Here is a 23,624-nt window from a genome sequence, read left to right as displayed (position 1 = left end):
CCTTCTACTCTGCCATCTTGGTAAGTCCAAGCAAGGCTTCAACAGAGAACTTGTAGATGTTCAAGCTGAATTTAGAAAAGGCAGAGGAACCAGAGATCAAATTGCCAACATCCGTTGGATCATAGAAAAGGCAAGAGAATTCCAGAAAAACATCTACTTCTGCTTTATTGATTATGCCAAAGCCTTTGATGGTGGATCACAACAACCTGTGGAAATTTTTTCAAGAGATGGAAATACCAGACCACCTTACCTGCCTCCTGAGGAATCTATATGCAGGTCAAGAAGCAACAGTTGGAACTGGACATGGAACAACAGACTAGTTCCAAATTGGGAAAGGAGTACGTCAAGGCTGTATATTGTCACCCTGCTTATTTAACTTTTATATGCAGAGTACATCATGCGAAATGCCAGGCTGGATGAAGCACAAGCTGGAATCAAGATTGCTGGGAGAAATATTAATAACCTCAGATATGCAGATAACACCACCTTCACTTTTATGGCAGAAAGCAAAGAAGAACTAAATAGCATCTAGATGAAAGTGAAAGAGGAGAGTGAAAGAGTTGGCTTAAAGCTCAACATTCAAAAAACGAAGATCAAGGCATCTGGTCCCATCACTTCATGGCAAATAGATGGGGAAACAATGGAAACAGTGAGAGACTTTATTTTGAGGGGCTCCAAAATCACCACAGATGGTGACTGAAGGTGTGAAATTAAAAGACACTTGCTCCTTGGAAGAAAAGCTATGACCATCCTAGAGAGCATATTAAAAAGCAGAGACATTACTTTGCTGACAAAGGTCCATCTAGTCAAAGCTATGGTTTTTCCAGTAGTCATGTATGGATGTGAGAGTTGGACCATAAGGAAAGCTGAGCACTGAAGAATTGATGCTTTTGAACTGTGGTGTTGGAGAAGACACTTGAGGGTCCCTAGGACTGCAAGGAGATCCAACCAGTCCATCCTAAAGGAAATAAGTCCTGAATATTCATTGGAGGGACTGATGCTGAAGCTGAAGTTCCAGTACTGAACTACATGCATCCAGGCCACTGATGCAAAGAACTGACTCATGGGAAAGACTCTGATACTGGGAAAGATTGAAGGCGGGAGGGAAGGGGGATGACAGAAGATGAGATGGTTGGATGGGATCACTGAGTCGATGAACATGAGTTTGAGCAAGCTCCGGGAGCTGGTGATGGACAGGGATGCCTGGCCTGCTGCAGTCCATGGGATCCCAAAGAGTCGGACACAACTGAGCAACTGAACTGCACTGAACTGAGTTGGGTATTTCCTACCCCCCACCTCAGTATGCCTCTGGTAAAACCTCAGTCAGTTAGACTCTAATAAAAGTTTTCCTTGAGGGCAGGCGTTGTTAAAGATAATAGGTCCAGATATATTTCAAAATGGCTGCTTTCCTCTCCCCTTGCTAGAGGCACAAGAGCATTTTTCTCCAGTCTTCATAGTGAGAACCTTGTAGTGCTCTTGAAAGTAAAGCACATGAAAGTGTGGGGAACCCCCTAAGACTGAACCTTCCGAGGACTTTTATCCCTTGATCTACTTGGTCCACACTGAGCACCTAGCAATCTTTTTAAAGTTTTAAAGTGTTCTTACTGATACCGACTTCAGGTACAGGCTTCTATTCCTAGTCAGCCATAAGTCTCTGTATCCACTAGTCTGTCTCTCCATCTTATAGAACAGCAATTTGCCTTGGGACTTCACTTCTCTGATGGATCTAAGAAGTAGTGATTTTAAGTTTGTTCAGCTTTTTTCTTATTGTGAGTATGGGAATGATGGCTTCCAAGAACTTGATGTGTGAAACCAGAAAGTGGAAGTATATACGTTTATTTTTTAATTTCAAAGCACATCTAGAAAAACATGAATCTTTCAAGTTTCAGCTTACCTGAAAATATGTAGAAGCTGTGTGACTTTGTGCAATTAACTTAATCCATCTCTTCATCTATAAAATAAGCATAATAATGCCTATTTTGCTGGATTGTTATAAGACCTAAATGAGATATGCTAAGCATCTAGCACAGTGCATGGCTCATATATATTCAATAAATGTTAACTTTAATTACAATGTCATTTATCTTCATCAGAATCCTAGGCTTGAATAGAGACAAAGTGTACAAAGTATTCCCTAATTTAGAAGTTAAAGAATCAGAAGAAAATGGAACACTTGCCTTATGATCAGTTTGTGATTGAGTCACAACTAGACTCAGGCTAGGACTGCTGCCAGCTTCCATGGCCCTGATGTGGTTACAAGACTCCGTTTTCTTAATATCAGAGCAAATAGCTTGCCCACATTAATCAAAACCTGTCACATCTCAAATTTACTCCTATAAAAGCAATCTCAGCGACTGCACACCTGTCCGTCCCACTCTGATGTATTTGTGGGTTTTGCCTGCAGAAACCATGATGGTTCCAAGTACAGGGTATTAGAATGATAGAGAAATGTAGCCTGTTACCATGGAAACAGACATGTGACACCAATAGTGCTCTGAGTAGGCATGTAAAAGGTTCTGAAGCATATAGAGAAAATAAGTCAACATATCTAAAAAGATACAGAACTGAGCAGAGGTTACTGCTTTTTTCCTAGGTCAAGGTATTCATATCTAACATGGGATAGTTCTAGCTCCCTGGTTTTTTCTCTCTAGAAGATGGAAAACCACAATGACCTCAAGCAAAAGAAATGAGAATGGTTGATATAGAACCGGAACTTGGGGGAAAGGGAGGGAGGCTCAAGCTGCTGCTGCTGCTAAGTCACTTCAGTCATGTCCGACTCTATGCGACTCCATAGACGGCAGCCCACCAGGCTCCTCCATCCATGGGATTTTCCAGGCAAGAGTACTGGAGTGGGGTGCCATTGCCTTCTCAGGGGAGGCTCAAGAGGAAGGTGATATATGTATAATTAGGCTGATTTTCATTGTTGTACGTCAGAAACCAAAACAACATTGTGAAGCAATTTTCCTCTGATTAAAGTTTTTTTTTTAATTAAAAAAAAATGAACCAGGATTAATAGGACCATGTTGAAACTCATAAGAATTATTTACTGGCTATGGTGAGCTATATTAGAAAAAGAAGGAACTCCTTCCTGTATTGTTGAAATGATGTACTCACTAGCACCTATGGGAAGTGTGATACAATCTAAGGACAATCTTGTCTATACTTTTTTATCCTCATTTTTTTCAAGGGATATGCCAAATGTTCAGTGAGCAGATAGAAGCAAGTGGAAGATGAGCCTTGAGCGCTTGTAGCTCTCAGCCCTCTTCATACCATGGCCATTTCGGAAAATAAAGATAAAAATTTTATCCCATCACTTCATGGCAAATAGATGGGGAAACAATGGAAACAGTGGCAGACTTTATTTTGTGGGGCTCCAAAATCACTGCAGATGGTGACTGCAGCCATGAAATTAAAAGACGCTTACTCCTTGGAAAAAAATTTATGACCAACCTAGACACCGTATTAAAAAGCAGAGACGTTACTTTGTCAACAAAGGTCCATCTAGTCAAGGCTGTGGTTTTTCCAGTAGTCATGTATGGATGTGAGAGTTGGGCTATAAAAAAAACTGAGCGCTGAAGAATTGATGCTTTTGAACTGTGGTGTTGGAGAAGACTCTGGAGAGTCCCTTGGACTGCAAGATCAAACCAGTCCATCCTCAAGGAAATCAGTCCTGAATATTCATTGGAAAGACTGATGTTGAAGCTGAAACTCCAATACTTTGGCCACCTCATACAAAGAGCTGACTCATTTGAAAAGACCCTGATGCTGGGAAAAATTGAAGGTGGGAGGAGAAGGGGATGACAGAAGATGAGATGGTTGAATGGCATCACGGACTTAATGGACATGAGTTTGAGTAAATTCCAGGAGTTGGTGATGGACAGGGAGGCCAGGCATGCTGCAGTCAATGGGGGTCACAAAGAGTCGGACACAACTTAGCGACTAAACTGAAATGAACTTACCTCACACAATATACCAAATCTATTCCAGATTAATTAAAATATTTAAATATAAAAAATGAAATTAGGAAAGAACCAGAAAAAATACAAAGAGTTACCTATGTAATGCTCATATATCCAAATTTAAAATGACAATGTAGAAATATAGTTACTGACATAGAAGAAAGGTATCAAGCAACAGATCCCATTTTGTGCAAATACCTATTTATATGCATAGAAAATTTCTAGATATGCATAAAGTGTTAATAGAGGTTGTTTGTGAGTAGTTTTTTAAACTATTTTTTCCTTTTTGCTCCTCTTTTCTATGTATGTATATATGCATGCATTTACATATGTGTAGTAAGTAGATATTTCTGGTAAAAAAATAATAGAAGTTAATGAAAAATTCTTAGCTTCCCTTTCCCTACTTTTCCTTGTATGGTCAAACTTCCTCCAGGAATTTATTTTCCTCAACTAACCAGTATAATTCCTTAATTCTCCCCCTTTAGTACTTTCCCATTCAACTGTAAGTTCTCTGAGAATAGACTTGTTTCATTATTTACTGTTCTTCCTTCCTAGGCATGCTCAGTAAGAACTGGTTGCATGGTGATCATCTAATTTTCTCAAAGCCTGCTTCAAACTCTGACGTAACAGTGAAGTTAAAGTTGTTCAGTCATGTCCGACTCTTGGCAACCCCATGGACTATACAGTCCATGGAATTCTACAGGCCAGAATACTGGAGTAGGTAGCCATTCCCTTCTCCAGGGGATCTTCCCAACCCAGGGATTGAACCCAGGTCTCCTGCATTGCAGGCAGATTCTTTACTGGCTGAGCCACAAGGGAAGCCCTACAACTGGAGTGGGTAGTCTATCCCTTCTCCAGTGGCTCTTCCCCACCCAGGAATCATACTGGGTCTCCTGCATTGCAGGCGGATTCTTTACCAACTGAGCTATCAGGGAAGCCTACAGTGTAACAGTAGTAACCTTTTAACCAGCTAAAATGGTCAGAAGCTTGGCCAGGGCTAACACAATCTGTCTATGAGGGCACTGTCTGCAATGGCTGTCATCTCACTGGTCTCCCAGGCTGAGGTAACCAACTAGTTAGCTGATAGCTTGTTGATGGGATTAGGCCTTTCTATGTAAAGTGAAAGTGAAGTCGCTTAGTCGTGTCCGACTCTTTGCAACCCATGGACTGTAGCCCATCAAGCTCCTCCATCTATGGGATTCTCCAGGCAAGAATACTGGAGTGGGTTGCCATTTCCTTCTCCACTTTCTATGTAAATCCCTCCCCAAATAGCTTTCTTGTTCAAGAATGTGGCCCTTCTCAAGCTGCCTCTTATTTAGTAAAATCTGTCTAGCTGTGCTTCCTTGCCAGAACCTCTGTGTACAATCTCAGTGCTGTTAAAAACAAACATAAAAGATAGGCAGTAAAGACACTGGGAGGAGAAAGAGAAAAAATGAGGATAGAAGAGTGGAGGATCATGACCTTAAATGCAGCAGGTTGCTAAACCCAACCATAAACATTCCCTGCACATAATAATATCTACAGTTGCACGTGAAATTATTTTGCCAGGAAAGTCTACACAGACATTGGTTTTCAAGGGACTGATGGCCACACTGGCAGCCCTCCAAGTTAGAGACTTTACTGACTTCTGATTGAGTCTGCTTAGACAGAATCTTTGATAGAGTGAGCTCTTACTAGTAAAGATCATTCAGGCTTGTTGCAAGAATAAAATGAGATGACAGATGGAAATATGTTTTATAGTCTATAAAACAATGTACAACAAATGCTTGATGTTCTTGTGAGCTCCTGAGGGCACTGACAGGGGTTTAATGTGGTCCAGTAGAGTCTTCATGGGCGTTTGGAACAGATTTCAAATACCTGCATCTAAAGAAAATGAAACCCCCCTACAGAATGAAGTGAATTGTGTCCCCAGGAGGGAAAAACATGCCTGCACGTCTGGAGACAGCTGAACTGTGTATGTCTGAGGAATGATTGTTCCCTAACTATATGAAAAAAGCCTTGGGTTTTCTGAGTGCCCTCAATTGATTAGAATTGTTTTCTTTAGAAGTAATTCCCCAGAAAATGCTTGTGATTTCATTGTTGGTGAAACTGTTGACACTTCTTTTAAAGTGTCTGTTAACTTATGATAAATTACAGTAGGCGTTCATGTGGCCCCCATGTGGATGTATTATGGCTGCACTGCTTGAGTAACTAACAATTTAAATAACAGCAAGGAAGGGACTAAAAAGTAAACTGCTACTGCTCTGCTCCTTCCATGAAAATGACCCTTTTTTCCTTCAAGCTTCAACACGAGATTTCATATCAGTTCCTGACCTAAATGTGTGTCTCAGGACTTGCACAATTAATGGAATGCCGTCCTAAGGTTGTTGAGTTCTGCATTTCTGCACATTTCATTTTTATGGAGAAGTACTCATTCCCTCACTCCAAAGACTAAGCCTGAAAGATTTTTCTCCCTAGGAAAGAATCTTCCTTGTAACTTCATTGTTACAACAGTCAGAGACAGATTGGGGAGGTCTGATAGTTGTTAGATGCCTTGCCAATAACCTGACTCTCAGTTTGGGGCTCCCTCAAATTTGCAGTTTCTTAGTGGTTCCTCCTGTGAACATCTTGAAGAATACACACTGTTAATTTGCAGTGACTTAAATTTCCATTTTTTCTTTTTAATAGGTCCTGTTAAAAACAAGAAAAAGGGTAAGTCAATCTCTTGATTTTATAAAATTACCGCCATGTCTTTTCTAAAATTAGAAGAAAAAAATCAAGGGAGAAGGATTTTTATTCTCTTTCAGTGCTGTTTGTCCATTAGTTTACTCAGTTACATGTGATCTTCTTGAGTACTATAGCTTCCAGGGAATGAGAAATATCTGTCATTTTTCAGTGATTATCTATTAAAGATAGAATTGCTTCTTAGCAACTTATGAAAGTTGTTTTTGCTTTTCTTTCTTGCTCCCTCTTCCATACAATTCATTTTACCTCTCTTTCCTTCATTCTTCCTTACTCTTTCCCCTGACCTTCTCTTTTCTCTTTTTTTCCCCCTCCTTTATCAAATCAATGACCAGGTATGAATGATGTCCTGAGAGATGTCAGTACCCTCTTTTTTGGCCTAAAAGCTATCCCTCGCCTATTTCTCAAGTAGTCAGGGAAGATATTTCTTGCTCTGGCATTTCAGTATATTCTTTATGATGGAAAAACTTGGCTATAGTAGTACCTTGACCTTTTAGTCTTTTCCAAGAAGCTTCTAGTTGAGCGAATCCATTGTACTATTGCTGGGTCTGTAAGTCTCCAGTGTGCTTGCAATGGGAATGACCCATGAGTTTGTACAAGAGCTTGCCTGCTTGAAAAGAAGAACCCAGTGACAGATAGGTTCCAAAAGACGGGACCAGGCGAACCTATGGTTCACTCCTTAGGACTAAGAAACCCAACCTTGAAACCAGTTTTAAGTACCTCTTTGTTTTTGTGTTCTGTCCTGGGAGGAAAATAGAGTGAAATTTATGATTTTTCATTAAAATATTCTAAGTGAAATAATTCTGTTAACATTTCTGGGGCTTTATAGAATATATTATCAACCCCAGATTAGACCCAAAACACTGGCTTCAGCTGCCTCCTGACACTTCTCTGAGCACTAGGGTGCTCCAGTGGCTTGAGGTGCCATGGCTCACTTGGGAAACTTGTGTCCCTGTTGAATAGAGGCTGAGGAGTGGCCTGGCCCCTGAGGACCTGAGCTGAGCAAAATTGGGAAATAGCCAGAGAACTGGAGTCAGTGAAGAAACATTTCTCTGTGGGGCCTGGGCATTCACTGAGCTATTCTGTCTTTTAAGAAAGTAAATTTGACTTGCAAGTGTGTAGTTTTCTGTTCTTGTCAGATCCCTTTAAGACAGAAATTTTAACAAACCTAGAAAGCTCCCCTGGCCTGGACAGTGACACCCTCTGCTCCTAACACAAGCCCAGGGGTGACTTCTTTTTTTTAATAGGTAGCCTCAAGAGTACTTTGTAATGATAGCTACTAGGGGTTTTTCCCTACTCACTCATTCACTAGACAGTGAATAAGCATCAACTGAGATACAGAGATGAAGATGAATGGTTTCTGCCCCCAAAATCTCCCAGTGTAGTGGAATCATGGAAGAACACACAAATAATTGCATTATAGTATTTAAAAATTCAATCACAGAAGCATGAGCAGGGTGCTGGGGAGAGCACAGAGAAAGAACAAGTAGTTCTCCCTGGGGGGTGAGATACCACATCTCAGAGAAAATATTATCTAACCTGGACTTTGAAGGATGAGGGGGGAAAAGAGAAGGGGAGGAACATTCTAGCAAAGAGAACTGGCAGGTCTCAGAGGTATGAAAGAACACATCATATCTGGGGAAACAGCAAGTAGGCTAGTGATTTACCAAAATACAGGGCATGTGTGTGGTGGGGAACAGCACCCGGTTCAGTGTCATCCAAGGGATGACCCCGAGAGAACACTCTTGGCAGTGGTAATAGAAGGCAATTGTCTAGGTGAGAAGCTCTGGAATTACAAACTCAGGAGATCCCAAAGCTTCTGGCAGTGACTCAGATCGCTGCCCAGCACTACTACCTGGTACATGGGCCATTGTTGGGAACAGAATGCAGATGGGCCTTAAACATTTGCCTTGGCTAAAAGTGATTTAGAAGCCATTTAATACAGATTTCCTTGGATACAATGAGTAGGCACGTGCCTGAAGAGGTAAATTGATTTGCTCATTTCGTGTCCATCCTTTAATGGAATTTTCCCCCTCCAATAACTCTGTCTCCCCGCTCTTAGTTCATTCTGTCAACAATTTGAGTGTCACTAAAAAAATGTGTATATTCTTCCATCTAAGACTACACAGGGTAACTTGAGACGTACAAAAGTCTCTGGGCTTTTACATCATGAAGTGCTCTGTTAAGGTAAGGAAATCCAGACAAGGAATGCAGTACTCTAAAGTCATCCTCTTAGTCCAGGGGTCATTTTGTGCATGCTTCTCTCTGGGCCAATTTTCTATAAGGATGCAAAGATGAGAAGCACACTTGCCTAAACCTGGTTGCAGAGAAGCAAAGACCACCAGCTGCAGAACTAGATCCCAGTAGGAGCTATTTCCCAGATTCCTTCTAGCATTTTTGTAAGTGAACATTCTCTGTTTACACTGCAACCAGTATTCTCTTTCACTGGAGGAGTTTCTGGCTCTGATTCTTCCAAAATTACATTAATAATCACAGGAGACTCACAGTCTTGATACTGAAGTTCACACTACCCACAGAACCCCCTCTAGCTCAAAAATCACTGTTAGGCCTAGAAATTCTGGGACAGGAGACAGCCTACTATGCACCATCCCATGTGTCTGTGCCACCCAGAAAAGAATGAGAGAGAAGCAGACTTTATAATCAAACTAGGGAAGTCTCCTGACTCTCGGTGGGGTGAGTCAGTCCTCCTTATGGAACCTCAGTCTTGCGAGGAAACTTAGAAAAATCATTGAAGCCAAGCTCCTCATTTCACTGATGGAGAAACTAAGGCTCAGGGAAAAGAAGGAATTTGCCCAAAGTATATGTCCATGGCAGAGCTGAGGCTTACAGACTTATCTCCCGACTACAGATTCCCTATTTTTTCCACTACACTAGGTGGAATTGAAACTTGGGCACTGAATAAGCCTGACTTGGAATCTGCCCAAATCTGAAGGGAGATGGCTTTCCTGTTCAGCATCTTAAAATTGGCTAGATCTCATAACTGGGCAGATTCAATCTTTTGCTGCTAAGTGCAGGGAAAATGCTAAAACTCCTGCCTCTCCCTGGGAGAAAAGTTCTCTGTACTTTCCTCACTTTCCTCCCTGGGGAAGGGGCCCCACAATGACCTTGTTGTTTCATTGTAAATGCAGATGTGGTTAGACATGGACAACTGACCTCTTGAGTGGCGTTGCCATGGGGATTGGGTTTCTTGAGCATGGCATTCTCCTTAAAAGAGAACCTGATGAATCAGAACAGGATTCTCTAGCCTGCGAGTCCAGGAAGCCAGAAGGCAGTTTCAGGAAAGAGGTATTTAAGTGAGACTTGATGGGGTTATATTTTAAAAGGAAGAAAGTATCACAAGTGAAGACACCACGATAGAGGCTGGGGAAAGGCTCCCATTCCTGGGACTTCCACAAGACTGTGAAAAGGCAGGGAAGTAAGGAAGCAGCCACCCTCCTGTGACCACCTGCAGTTCTTGAATTGGACTGCACAGAGCAGAGGAGGTAAACAGGAGGCACTGGAGCTTTCGGTTCAAGGCCACAGTTAGGACTTGGTTAACGTAGTTCTGGTGGGAATATAGGAAGGACTGGGATGTGGAATAGGAAGGCTGAGACTGCTCTGAAAAGAGAGCAAGGAGGAAATGGGGAGGATCTGGTGGCTTGATTAATAATTCATTCAAGAATAGGGCCTCTGAGGAAAGAAAACTCTGGGAAGCTAGATTATTTAGCCTATAAAAATAGAAGTTGATCGGTGACAGTGTCCTTGAGCACATTAGGGTTGTTGTGTGGATGATGGCAACTATTCTTTTCTATCTATACAAACAATAGAATAAGAGCTTAAACTTCCACAGGAGGAATTTCAGTTCAATATACAGAAGAACTTCCTAACAGTGAGGGGGTGATAAACATTGGAACATGTTACCAAGGGATTCTGCAAAATTTCCTTTCCCAGAGCTCTTTAAAAATAGGGTTTAGAGAGGTCAGCTGAGAAAGCAAAACCTGCCTGCTGCTTCCTCCACAGCTCAGCTCCCTCTGGTCTCCACCACCCCTTCTTTCCTTATGTTACTTGAGCCTTCTCTCTCTCCTTCTCTCCTCCCTCCCCCCACCACCTCTCATCTTCCCAGACTCCTTCCAATTCTACTTTCCAGCCTTCATCCCAAGCTCAAGTCCCTGTACATCCTGACTCCTACAGGAAGCCTTCCTGGAACTGATAGCCTTCCTAAGGTCAAGCTGGCCTCCTAGCTTGCTCACCTCATCCACATCAAGTCCACCAACCTGGATAGTAAACATGAGAGCCATGCTCTGCAACAATAGCCCAGTTCTCAATTCCAAAAAGTGGCCCACTTTTTAAGGTCTACCCACTTGGTGATTCTGATCCTTTGGACTTAGCCAAACTGCAACCCCCTTTCTGAAGCCTTCCCTGACCTCTCCAGCATTTTGTCCCTACAATTAATGCAACACTTCTACTGTCCTGTGGCTGTGTCTGTTTCCACACAAGACCAAGTTCCTTGAGGGTCATTATTTCTTCAAACCCAGCCTGTAAATGCTGATTCATGAAACACAAAGTGTGTGTGTGTGTGTGTGTGTGTGTGTGTGTGTGTGTGTGTGTGAGTGAGAGAGATGTGTGATAAAAGTATCCACCTCTTTAAGAGCAGGAACTCCCAGAGGGCCAACTTTGTGTCATGAGAAAGCTGTGGAACTCCTGACAGTATACTCAGTCAATAATTATAAATGTGATACTGAATCTCATCTTTCAGGAAAGAAGGCAGGGCCTCCTGGACCCAATGGCCCCCCAGGACCTCCAGGACCTCCAGGACCCCAAGGACCCCCAGGGATTCCAGGGATTCCTGGGATTCCAGGAACAACTGTTATGGGACCACCTGGCCCTCCAGGTCCTCCTGGTCCTCAAGGACCCCCTGGCCTCCAAGGACCTTCTGGTGAGTTCCTCTATCTCTCCACCGTCCTAGGCTCCTTAAAAGTTCTCTAGTAGAACAGGAGCAGGTGATCCCAAGAGTAGTTTAAAATGATGGTGTGTGGTCTCCTTGCTCAGGGGAGAGCTAGGAATTGGACAAGCCAGTAGAGCCTGCCCTGCTCTAACTTCTTATTTATGGGGCTTCCCAGGAGGTGCTAGTGGTAAAAAATCTGCCTGCTAATGCAGAAGATGTAAGAGACACTGGTTTGATTCCTGGATCAGGAAGATTCTCTGGAGGAGGGCCTGGCAACCCACTCCAGTGTTCTTGCCTGGAGAATCCCATGGACAGAGGAACCTGGTGGGCTACAGTCCTTAGGGTCGCAAAGAGTCGGACACAACCGATGGTTGTGATCTCAGTGGAGAGCTAGGAATTGAACAAGTCAGTAGGGCCTGCCTTGCTCTAACTTCGTATTTATACCAACCTGTCAAGGAAGAGATACCTGTTCTTGACCTGTGGATTTTTTCTCCTGATTTCCAGCATCTAGCTTCACATACTGATGTTTGATTAGAAAAAGGCAAAGGGGAGGAATGGGCTTCCCTAGTGGCTCCCAGGTAAAGAACTCACCTGCCAGTGCAGGAGATGCAGGTTCAATCCCTGGTCCGGGAAGATCCCCTAGAGATGGAAATGGTAACCCACTCCAGTATTCTTGCCTGGGAAATCCCATGGACAGAGGAGCCCAATGGGCTACAGTCCATGGGGTCACAAAGAGTCAGACACAACTTAGTGACTGAATAATAACAACAACATGGAGAGGAATGTTGGGGGCTGGACAGAATGACAAGCCCTGGAGTAGTCTCATCCCATGAACTCTGAAATGCCTTTCCCATAGAGGTAGACCAGTAGTCACTGATAATCAAGGAGTTGGAAACTTATGAGTCACTCAGGCTGTGGAAGAAGCAGACACAGGCACCAAGACCAACCTGTTGCGGAACCAAGTGCTTATTGTGCTACACCCTTCCCCTACCACGTTGTCCATTCAAATAGCATTTAATCTCTTTGCACCTTTCCCCTTGGGCCCAGAAGGCCATCCCAAAGGTATAAATGCAGATCCAAACCTGCCTAATCAGAGTTGACAGAAGTCAAACTGCCTGGGCTTAGGTCAGTTGCTATTTCCTTCTCCTGCTCCCCTCTTGTGTCTTGGTGCTTTTACAGAAATGGACTCTTCACAGCTGATTTCTCTGGGTCCAAAAATACTGCCACAAGACTCATATTCTTTGACTGGTAGTTCAAACAGGGCTAATCAGTGTCATTGTGGCCCCAAGAAATGCAGTTTCGAATTTTTTTTCATCCAATCTTTCTGCAAATATTCATTGCATACTTTCTATGTGCAAGAGATATATTGGTTAGTGGTTCCTGTTCTCGTGGAATTTATGTCGTACAGGAGGAGAGTGACAATTAAAGAAGCAAGATGTTTACAAATGGCAATGCATTCTACAGAGAAAATTAATAGAAAACAAAAGGCTGAAGAAGCAAGCACCATTGTCTCGGGGTCACATGGTGGCAGGAATGCACTCTCCTCTGTCGCCATGGGTGCTCAGTGGCACTTGCCTTGGGCCATTGTTGGCGAGAGGCCAGTTTCCTGCTGGGTGCTGGGCACATTGAAGATGCAGGTCAGGGACAAGTCAGAGAAGAAAGGGGTGTCGTCTCCCACTCCAGAGCCCCGCATCACACCCTGATTCTCCCTGCAGCTCTGAGTCCTGGAAAATAAGGCTCAGTTGATGCTTGGCAAAAGGCTCAGACTGAGCCTGGCTTGGCTCATACAGGGAGCAAAAGCTCAGTGCCATTGGCTGCCTAGATGAAGAGGAAAGCAAGTAGACAGAGCATGCCCTCTGACTGGCCTGTCCTATTTTGCAGGTGCTGCTGATAAAGCTGGAACTCGAGAAAACCAGGTTGGCTGGGAATTGCTGTCTTGCTGGGAAGGAGGGAAGGCCACAGGCCTGAGCCACCCTTGAGTTTGCTCCCTGCTAAGTTTTCTGAGGCTTTCTTTTGTGAGGAGACCCTGGAGGTTCTGGGGGCTTTTCATTCACAGCCCCCTCCCATGAATAGAAAAACTTTGCCCCAGGGGCTGCTTTTAGCCAGAGAACTGAGCTGTGGCTATTTTTCCCCACTCCCTAGGAGACAGAGGGTCACCACAGCCAAGCCCAGTAGTCAGCTGACATGAGCTGTCAGTGAGGTCTATTCACCTGGTCCTGGGCCTCCCCGACTACCCCCAGACACCTTGTCTGGACTCCTACCACCTGACGCCAGCAGCTTAGAACTTTAAGAATATGTTCTTGAAAATCAGCCAACCAGTTCCAGGTCAAGCCCAGCCTGGCCTTTTGCCTTCATGGCCTGAAGGGCTCCTCCCTAGTCCCTGAGCTTCCTGATCCATCTCTACTGGCAGTTCCACTGCCTCGCCTTGTCTCATCACGGCTTCTCTCACTACAGCTGTTTGGCCACAGCAATCAATCTACACAGCTGCACAGTGCTGGATGGCTTGCAGGGTATTTTATATTCGTCACCTCAGTTGATCTTCAGACATCTCTGTGAGAGAGGCCAGACAGAGATTCTCAGAATCCCCATTTCACAGTTAGGGAAATGAGGCTCAGAGGCATTACATTTGGCAGAGCTATAAAATCATATTACCCTCTAGTAGAAATGTGGCCACTCGCATCCCAAGACAGGGGAGAGGGGTCAGAATTGGGATACAAATGAAGACTAGAAGGTGGAATCCTGGCAACTGGTGGCTGAACAAGCAGCCATTTCTCACAGTGACTACTTTCTCTGTCCTTCTCATCCTCCCAGCCAGCCGTGGTGCATCTACAGGGCCAAGGGTCAGCGATCCAAGTCAAGAATGGTAAGAGTCAAAGTAGGCTCTCTCCCTAAGAAGAGTTTCTTCCTGCCACCACCCTTACCCACAGCCTTAAATAATCACCCAGCCTAGTTCCTCCCAGACCTCGGAGGTACCCTTGACACTAGGGGCCATTCTCTACTCCATTTTGCCCTCTGCTGGCTGTTTCAAGTAATTGCTTGCCCTCAGACTGGTTACGACAAATTGCAGTTAGAAGCACAGATTAAAAAAAAGAAGCAGCTGAAAGGGACTTGAGACATTGTCTAAACCAAGGATTCTTGGAAAGTGAAGGCTGAATCAGAGTCACCACTGGGAATATGTATAGTTTGATCAACATTTTCACATTACAAATTATACAAAGTAGAAATACATAAAATCAAATCTTTTTGTGTGATGGGTCTAGGGTGGAGGGGCATTTCTCTCAGGGAAGTTGGGGGCAGGTTAGACTCTGTAGGAAGTATGAGATGCTAGTGTCTACAAAAAAAGGGGGTGGATTGAAGGAGGTTAGAAATCCTACCTTAATGTAATCCCTGCATTTCAAAGGTGGGGAAATAGAGTGCCAGAGAGATTGGACAACACCATAATAAATCTACTGCCTTATGTTTGTATGGTACTTTAGAGTTTTCGACATACTTTTTTTGTCTTTGATTTGATTTGATCCTCACAACAAAGGTGGGCATTAGCTCCTTTCTACAGAGACAGAAACTGAAGCTCAGAAAGGTTAATTAACTGGCCCAAGATTTCCATTAAGAGTAGGAGCTGGGATTCAAAACCACATCTCTCTGACTCTTTCCACTGCACTCTGCTACTTCAGTGATGTGTGTGTATACTCCACTGAGTGATTAGCTTCATTTTCTTCCCCAAAGAGACATGAACATTCATTAAAGAACAGTGTTTTGAAATAATGTCCAGTCCCCAGGGTATACAAAGCCTAAAATGCATGAACCCCCAGGAGCCTCAGGAAGCAGCAAGCCAGCCAAGATGCCAGATGCTTACAGAGCTTGGAGCAGAAGGGAGGGGCTGTGAGTACAGAAGCAGTAAATGAAGGGTCAGAAACCTGCTGCATGGGGACAGCTTCTAAGAACCCAGTCAGTCGTAAACTGGCTGTGCTCTGCTTCCTTAGTGACTGGGCTTGGCTACCTCTCAGACTGCCACCTGGATGCCTGACTTAACTGCCTCAGAAATATAAGTAAGAACATGATGGCACCAAAACCCAAACTGTCCTGCCGGGACCAAGTGCCTTAAGACCCAGGACGCTGGGTAGGCCATGATCACCATCAATCCAGGGAGAAGTGAGACAGTCAAGAAATAGATTTGTTTGGGTGTCTGGATGGGTGGCCTCAGTGTTATGCCAGAAGCTACTGATTCTGCTCCCACCATACAAGACTAGTTCCAACCCCTCTGGGCCAATCCCCAGCAGTAGTCTATGCTGATCTTTAGTTCCAGCAGAAGCAAGAGTGAGGGGTCAGGGGTAGAAGATTTCCTGCAGAATGGTCCTCCATGAGGGACAGAGCCAGAGCATCTCCTCTGAACTATCCCGTCTGCTTATCTCCTCAAGGGAAGATGGGCACCTTTTCCTCACACCTTGGAAAGGCAGACCTCCCAAGACTAGCCAAGGATGGACTTTCAAAACATGTTTTCTTGGATGAAGAATGGATTTTTTAAAATTTATTTTTAATTGAAGGATAACTGCTTTACAATATTGTGTCGGTCTCTGTCATACATCAGCATGAATCAGCCATAGGTATACATATATCCCCTCCCTTTTGAACCTCTCTCCTACCTCCCACCCCATCCCACCCCTCTAAGTTGTTACAGAGCCCTGGTTTGAGTTCCCTGACTCATACAGCAGATTCCCACTGGCTATCCATTTTACAGATGGTAGTGTATATTCTTCCATGCTACTCTCTCCATTTATCCCACCCGCTCCTTCCCCCCTGCACACACACCCCCATGTCCACAAATCTGTTCTCTATGTCTGCATCTCTGAAAATGGATGGTTTTGAAGGGAAAAGGCTCCCAAGCCTGGACTCCCTCCTCTTGGGGTGGGAAGGAACATCCCCTTTGCTACAGAATGGGAAGGCAAGCTCTTCCTCCTGCCTCACATGCCTCTCCATTCACAGTGGGGTATTAATGAGAAATGCTTTGCAGCAGCGCCTCCATGCTCTGACACCCTCTCCATCCATTTGGCTGGTTCTAGGGCTACAGAACCAGGGTGGCAGTTGACCCCTCACTCTCATAAAGATCCCTCTACCCTACATGGCCTTATTACTGGCTGTTCCTTGTCTGGCTGCCATGAAGTCTGACTTAACCCTGATCCCTTAAGTTCTCTGAGTAGACAGATCCTTGGGCCAAGTGGTTTACTGGGGGCCCATGGAGACTTTCCAGAAAGAAATGAGTGTGGAGGAGCTATAAAAAGGAATCTGTTAAGGACAAGGAGAAATAGGGATTCAGGAGCTATGGCTGGTGAGATGAAATGGAATAATAAGACCTAGCCTGCCCCTCAGTGTCTGGATTTTGCCTATGCAGGTCTCAGAACAACAAAGAAAATAGGGCAGCATGCCCACCCTCTTCTTACCAACCACCCCCAATTCCAGTTGGAAGGTGTTGGTTAAAGATCCTTCCAGACAGAGAAGTCAGAAAAGGAAAGAGAAAGGACATACAGACCCCAGGGGCCTGAAGCAGGCCTGGCTGCCAATTTACAAACAGATCCCTTTCTCTGCTTCCAGATGTTCTTAAAGTTTGGCCTCCTGGGCTCTCCGGGTTATATCGCAATGAGGGTGGGGGTTGTGTACAGTTTGATATTTGTTGTTTCTATTGCCCAGATGATTCTGACATGTACTGAGTGACTGCCGTTCTCTCATACTGAGATCTTTCAGGTGGAGTACTCAATGACTGGTCTCGCATCACCATGAACCCCAAGGTGTTTAAACTACACCCCCGCAGCGGGGAGTTGGAGGTACTGGTGGACGGCACCTACTTCATCTATAGTCAGGTAGAAGTGAGTACGGTCTCAGGCCTAACTCTTCTTATATCCAGAATGCAGATCCTTTGCATGCCACAGAGGGGCACTGTGGAGCCAGCCCAGACCAGCCAATGGCTGAAATCCTGGGGGGGCGGGGCGGCGGGGGGGGGGGGGGGGAAGACCCACTCTGGGAGGGAGTTGAAAGGAAGGAGGAGGAAGGAGGAGAGACAGAAGGGGCTGTTTGGGGGGTTTTTCTTAGCCAGATGTGATTGAAAACTCAAAAGAGGCCCCTCCCACACCCTGCCATCCGATCCCCTCCTGCAGGGCCCCAGGCCCTAGCTTCCCCACTGAGCTGTTTGGTTCTACTGCCAAAACCGAACTCTGTCTCGGTATATTCTTTAAAAGTCAGTTCCAGGGTTGCTGAGAACCCCTCCCTCCCCACACCACTGGCTTTATAATGAAGAGTGCTCTTCCGGACTTTATCTCCACCTCAGAAAAATTTCTGTCTTTCCTTCCTCTTTCTTCCATTTGTTTATCTACCTTCTCTTGCTTCTTTAGTCTTCCTTTTTTTCTGTCCCAGCACTTTTCTCCCTCTGTTTTTGTGCTTGTCCCCGCCCAGGGCCCACTTCCCAGGTCGGCCAGTGCCGATCCATTTCCACCCTGTTGTGTGTCTCCAATAGTGTGGCTCCTCAGAGCTAGAGGTTAATGAGGGTGAATGAGGTGAATGCGGAGGCTTCTGTGGGGTGAGGGGCAAGCAGGCAGATAGACAGAAAGACAACAAAGCCAGCAAGAAGGGTCTCCCAGGAGAGTAGTCAGAGAAGGTGGGTCCTTGAGCATTTGCTGAGCCCACCAAACATCCTGACACAGCTTGGTTCCTGACCCAAAGATTTTTTTAAATTTATTTTTAAAAAATAGAATTTATTTTATTTTTTGGCAGTCCTAACACCTGAATGCACTGCTGCCTCCTAAACAGTCTATGAAGGGAGCAACCTTTCTTAGAGTCATTTAGGGTGACAGATGGGTGTCCCAAAGCCCAGGGGTATGATCCCAGTGTCCTATGGGACATTTGTCCTAAGTGCCATTTGATGTGGGGCGGGGATCAAAGCTTGGGGTGGGGTGTGATGGATAAGGTAGTGATGAAGAGAAAAATTAATCCTCTGGGCCTGCCCTGGGTTAGAATGGGGGGTAGGCTCAGGCCTTGGACCCCACGCAAATTGGGAAAATCCCCTGGATGTCATGCCACTGAACATAGCTTAGCACTTCTTCTATTCACCAAGTAAAGTTAGTTTGCCCTTCCACATTCTTTATCTCATTTGTGACGGATGGCTCTCCATCTCTCTGGACCTGTTCTTCTATCAGTAGACGAGAGGACCAAGGGGCACTGGGAGAATTGTTGAGAATTCAGCAGCAGGGAACGGGGGCTACAAGCAGAAAGAACTGAAGAACCCACAAATTGCTCCTGCGCCCTCTTAGGGGAATCAATGACTTCTAAGTTTATCTACAAATAGTTCCTGGGGCTAGAAATCGAAAATTGATTCATAGTCATTTGTGTCTGCAGCACTGATCGAGCTCCTAGTGTGTGAGGAGAACTGTGCTTCACACTAGGGCCAAAGAGAGCAGCCGGCGGGGGTAGGGAACTAGGGGAGATAAAGGGATGAATGAGGCGTGGCACATTCACCTTGCAGAGTCTCCCCCCGCCATGTGCTATTGAAAGGAAGGTTTCCAGCCCCCTCAGCCCAATGGAGGGGAGGCTGGACAGTGAATAAGCCTGTCGCCCCACCTGTCCTGTTGTCTGACTAGCGTGTCTTCAGGTGGTACTGCTCCCTTCACGAGGCACAGTGGCAACTCGCATGAGTGGGTCCTGTCTACTGGTCACCAGGGAGGGCCCCACCCTCTCCTTCTGCTCGCCCCCAATCCCTTCTTGTTGCCTCTCCCCCAGGTATACTACATCAACTTCACTGACTTCGCCAGCTATGAGGTGGTGGTGGACGAGAAACCCTTCCTGCAGTGCACCCGCAGTATTGAGACAGGCAAAACCAACTACAACACTTGTTATACAGCAGGTGTCTGCCTCCTCAAAGCCCGGCAGAAGATCGCCGTGAAGATGGTGCACGCTGACATCTCTATCAACATGAGCAAGCACACCACCTTCTTCGGGGCCATCAGGCTGGGCGAGGCCCCTGCATCCTAGATCCCTCCAACCTCGTTTTGCCCCTGCCCATGTCCCTACCCCAGGTTAGGGAGCTAAGTCTCCCAGAACCTCTAAGTGCTGCTGTGGAATGAGGTATGTGGGTGTCACAGCCGCAGAGAAAAATTTCCCAGTGCTATTTATTCCCCAGTAATTCCAAGATGACAAGGCCAACTTGACTTTCCAGATTGACCTGGAGTGAACAGGACAGTTGATGAAGCCCCAGGGTTGGCGTGAAGCAGAACCTTCCTCCTTGGCTCCCCATTGACTGCTTCTAGCATGACTACAACCTCAAGGTCCCTGGTGTCATTCTGTTGCACTAAAGTGAGGGGCTTGGGCAGCACGCGAGAAGTAGCAACAGTACAGCCCAAACTGTGGGGCAAGCCTTTGACCTCGAAGGGTACATGTGGGGTAGGATGGTAATGTTGCAGCCTAAGGAAAGGGGCAAGGAAGGAAATGCAGGTGCTTGTTACAGAAACCAGGGCAGAAGCCTGCCAGATGGTCTTCCCACTCTCACTGATCCGTGTGCCAGCAGTTGGCAGGGCTTTGGGGAGAGGTTTGCTTTTCCTTGAAGCAGTTGCAGGGCATGGCCATACACCTGCCTGTATAAGAACCAGAGGCCATGCTTGGGGCCACATGTCTTTCACTTTGTTTACACCTGTGCTCCAAGCTCAGAAAACTGCCCGGGTGCCTGCACAATTGTCCCTTTCCCAGCCTGGTGAGAACTCCCATTTTTTTCCCTCGCCAGAGCCTACCTCTGACTGAGACTGGTGCCTATCCCGGGACCTGTGTTTGTGCGAGTCTGAGATACTCTTTAGATTACCTGGGCACAAAGGAAGTTATCCATGTATTAAGCAGCACAAATATTCATCTAGTCCGAGTTACGTCTGGGGACAAAGAGTTGGACTGGATGACCTCCAAAAGTGCCTTCAAATTCTAGTATCTAGGCAGCTGCCATGCTAGCCTACTAAAATTCCCAAACCCTAGACTGACCCTGGGTATCAGCAAGGCAGAGCTTTTTATCAGACCCAGAAAGGGTAAGAGCTGGGGATAGGACAGGATTTTCTTCAAGTGTATTGCAATCCAAGTGGTCATTAGCATAGACCTTGTCTGAAAGGACAACAACTGATGCCCTACTAATCACATACCACCCCCTTTCTTCTCTCTGGCTCCAGAAAACCACAGCACAGAAGAGTCACCATAGATTCCAGTGCTGCTTCCCTGAATCCAGGCTCAAGAGGAGGCAGTGTCTAGGCAATGGGCAGGCTTGCGCCCTCTAGTCAGGCCCAAAGACCTCTTTCCCCCACCCTCAAGCTTCCCATCGAATCATGATAGGATCATTCAAGGGTCTTATTTCTAACTGTCTGGGCCCAGTCTGGGTGCTGGGTCTGTAGCCCAAAGCTGAGAGAGCCAGTCTTGTAGAATCTGCTACTTTTACTCCTGGAACAAATTTCCTTTTGCAGAGAAAGGGAGTAAGATCCTTCAGCAGCTGAAATCTACCAAGAACAACAGGTACTCATTTCCCTGCTGTGCCTTCGTTTTTTAAGAAACTATGCTGCTTGGCCCTTCAAGAATCAGAGCAAGAGGGAGTGAGCTACTCCCCCATTATGTGGTTGCTAATGATAGTCTTCCCACCCCAGATGAGGCAAGCTTGAGGCATGTTTGACCCCAGATCCTATAAAGTGCCTTAGACAGTCCTCAGTTAGCAGAATCTGATGAGAACCTCTCCTTAAAGTTTGTGTTTTCTCTATCTCCATTGATAATATTACCAACCCTATCATTTAGATGAAGCTCAGAGGTTGAGTGCTTTGAGCAAGATCTCACCCAACTTAAGTCATACCTGGGGCTTTCAACCAGGTCTGACTGTGAAGCTCTTCTGTTCTTCCCCAGCATTGTTTTGAATTTAGAATACAAGAGAGAACCAATCAAAATGGTAATATGGACCCCAAATCCTTGAGGAATCTAGGGAGAAACGCAGAGAGGCTCATTTTCGTTCCTTGATGGTAATGCCTTTTCTCTTGACTGCCAAGGGCTCTGGGACAAAAGAGTCGGCCATTTCTTTGGGAAACTCCCATCGGCCTTAGAGCTTTTGTGTTCAGAAGAATCGTCTTGGTAGCATGCCCAAGCAGCAGGCCTCCAGTACCCACAGAACAGATACCCTTTGTGTTCTTTCATCCAATGAAAGAACCAACCAGTGAACCAACCACTGTGCATGGGGCCCCTCCTGTGGACAAGGGCCTCCTCTGGTTACCCTTCAGACAAGTTACAGGAGCCAGTCACTTCCCACAGCTACAGAGTGACTCCTTATCTCTTTCTGCCATACCACAGAGACCTCTGTATTACCAGGATCTCTCAGGGATGCAAAGAAAACCCAAGAGAGGTCTGGATGAGACGAGGGAAGCAAAAGACTTCCTAATTGTACCACTAAAGGGCATTCTGACACCAACCCTCTTCTCTAGGAATGGAGGGGATTAGAGGGAAAATGGGATTCACACAGGACTCTTATTCATTGTGACCCTTCAAATACAGCTCTGGAGGGAGTGGGATGATGAGGGAAGCAAGAGGTAGCTGGGGAGCCCTGTTGCTGCAAAGTTATTGAAGTCATTTACTCTTAAGAGAATGTGGAGCTAGATTCACCCCTTGGAATTACACCAACATGGCTTTAGAAAGCTGAGGCTAGCACGGAGGATGGGATGAGGACATTTGTGAGCAAGCAGATGACAGAGGTTTGAAGGAGAATTGCGTAGTGGGGGCTTTGCCAGCTGCTCCGGCTCCAACAGCCAAAGCTGGCACAAAAGGCAGCTGTTGGGGACCCCCTTCATCCATCCTGAGCCAAATCTCTTTTGATGAGCAATAAAGGGCTAGGAACCCTGAAGGTGAACAAAGAGTTTGAGCCATGTGTGAATACGTGTGTTTTATGTAACTTCTGGTGGATGCAAATAGATTCAGAGAAATTAAGAACTCAAGAGGCCCTTAGAAGTAATCTAGCCCAACCTACCTTCTACCCTACCCATGTGGAAAACTGAGGTCCAGAGTGGGAAGGTGACCTTCCTGAGGTGTGGGGGCCCCAACCTCCAGACTCAGCAAGGTGAGGGAGGCACAGTCCGTGTCCCACACAGCCCCCTTCTTTCTGCAACCCACAGACTCAAGTCTGGAAGTGCTTGGCCCCCTTCCGGAGCCTGGTCAGGCAGGGAATGCGTGGCCACAGCCTTTGTCAAAGTGCTTCCTTCCCCAGGGCGCTTCCCCCAGCTTCTGCCTCAGGATGGAAGCCTCTGGACAGGCCCAACTGCAGGGAGTCCTGGCGCTACCTCAGGACTCCCCCCTGCCTGAAGTCTAACCTAGGCCGTGTGAGCACAAAAAAGAACTGGATTTTTTCCTTGTAATCCATTTTAGGGTTCTCTCCAAGTGGAGTTGGGATATGTCATTTCTTTAGTCAGAAAGCTTCCAGCTGAGATGGGAGAAGGGCTGCATGGTGAGGGTGGCCTGGAGCAGGCCCGATGCTGCTTTGGGGATCAGCATCCAGTGTGAGATACTGTGTATATAAACTATACATAATGTATATAAACCGGGATGTAAGTTTGTGTAAATTAATGGTTTATTCTTTGCAAATAAAGCTTTTTCCCCTTGTTCTTAAAATCAGCCTGAGCACTTCCTACCTGCTAGGTGCCTTTTGGAGGGCTTGGGGTGGCTTGTGGGATCTTAGTTCCCTGACCAGGACTGAATCTGTGCCCTCAGCAGGTTCCTGAAAGCCTGGAATCCTAACCCCTGGACCACCAGGGAATTCCACTACATGCTTCTTTGACACCACACATGAACTTGGAGAAGAACTGAGGCACCCATTTCAGAAGGGGCAGCAGAAGCAAGGTGGTCTGAGTTTCCTGTCAGAACATCCCATATCCTCTCTGTGCCCCAGCCCACATGCACCCATCCCCATCACCTGGGTCTTTTCCTGTAACCACATGTCCAATAGGCTAGGGGTCATGCAAAAA

The 23,624-nt window shown here is 45.7% G+C and overlaps 1 protein-coding gene across 4 annotated transcripts in view; it reads left to right on the top strand.

The window, feature by feature from the left end:
* Window positions 1-23,271, top strand: part of EDA (ectodysplasin A) — a 397,501-nt gene extending 374,230 nt beyond the window's left edge. The window contains exons 3-8 of one of the 4 annotated variants that reach the window (XM_005228033.5): window positions 6,627-6,650; window positions 11,437-11,616; window positions 13,507-13,541; window positions 14,437-14,488; window positions 17,362-17,483; window positions 19,387-23,271. In XM_005228033.5, coding sequence (XP_005228090.1) covers window positions 6,627-6,650; window positions 11,437-11,616; window positions 13,507-13,541; window positions 14,437-14,488; window positions 17,362-17,483; window positions 19,387-19,638 — 665 coding nt within the window. In that variant the 3' untranslated portion in view covers window positions 19,639-23,271. Of the gene's footprint in view, window positions 1-6,626; window positions 6,651-11,436; window positions 11,617-13,506; window positions 13,542-14,436; window positions 14,489-17,352; window positions 17,484-19,386 lie in introns of all 4 variants that reach the window. The other 3 variants (XM_005228034.5, XM_005228032.5, NM_001081743.2) reach the window with 3 other exon arrangements.
* Window positions 23,272-23,624: the final 353 nt, after the last annotated feature.

This window comes from Bos taurus, chromosome X (assembly GCF_002263795.3).
Source record: "Bos taurus isolate L1 Dominette 01449 registration number 42190680 breed Hereford chromosome X, ARS-UCD2.0, whole genome shotgun sequence".
In the NCBI taxonomy this organism is placed as follows: domain Eukaryota; kingdom Metazoa; phylum Chordata; class Mammalia; order Artiodactyla; family Bovidae; genus Bos; species Bos taurus.
The sequence above is the reverse complement of the archived record's forward strand: the minus strand, read 5'-3'. Positions and strand labels throughout refer to the sequence as shown.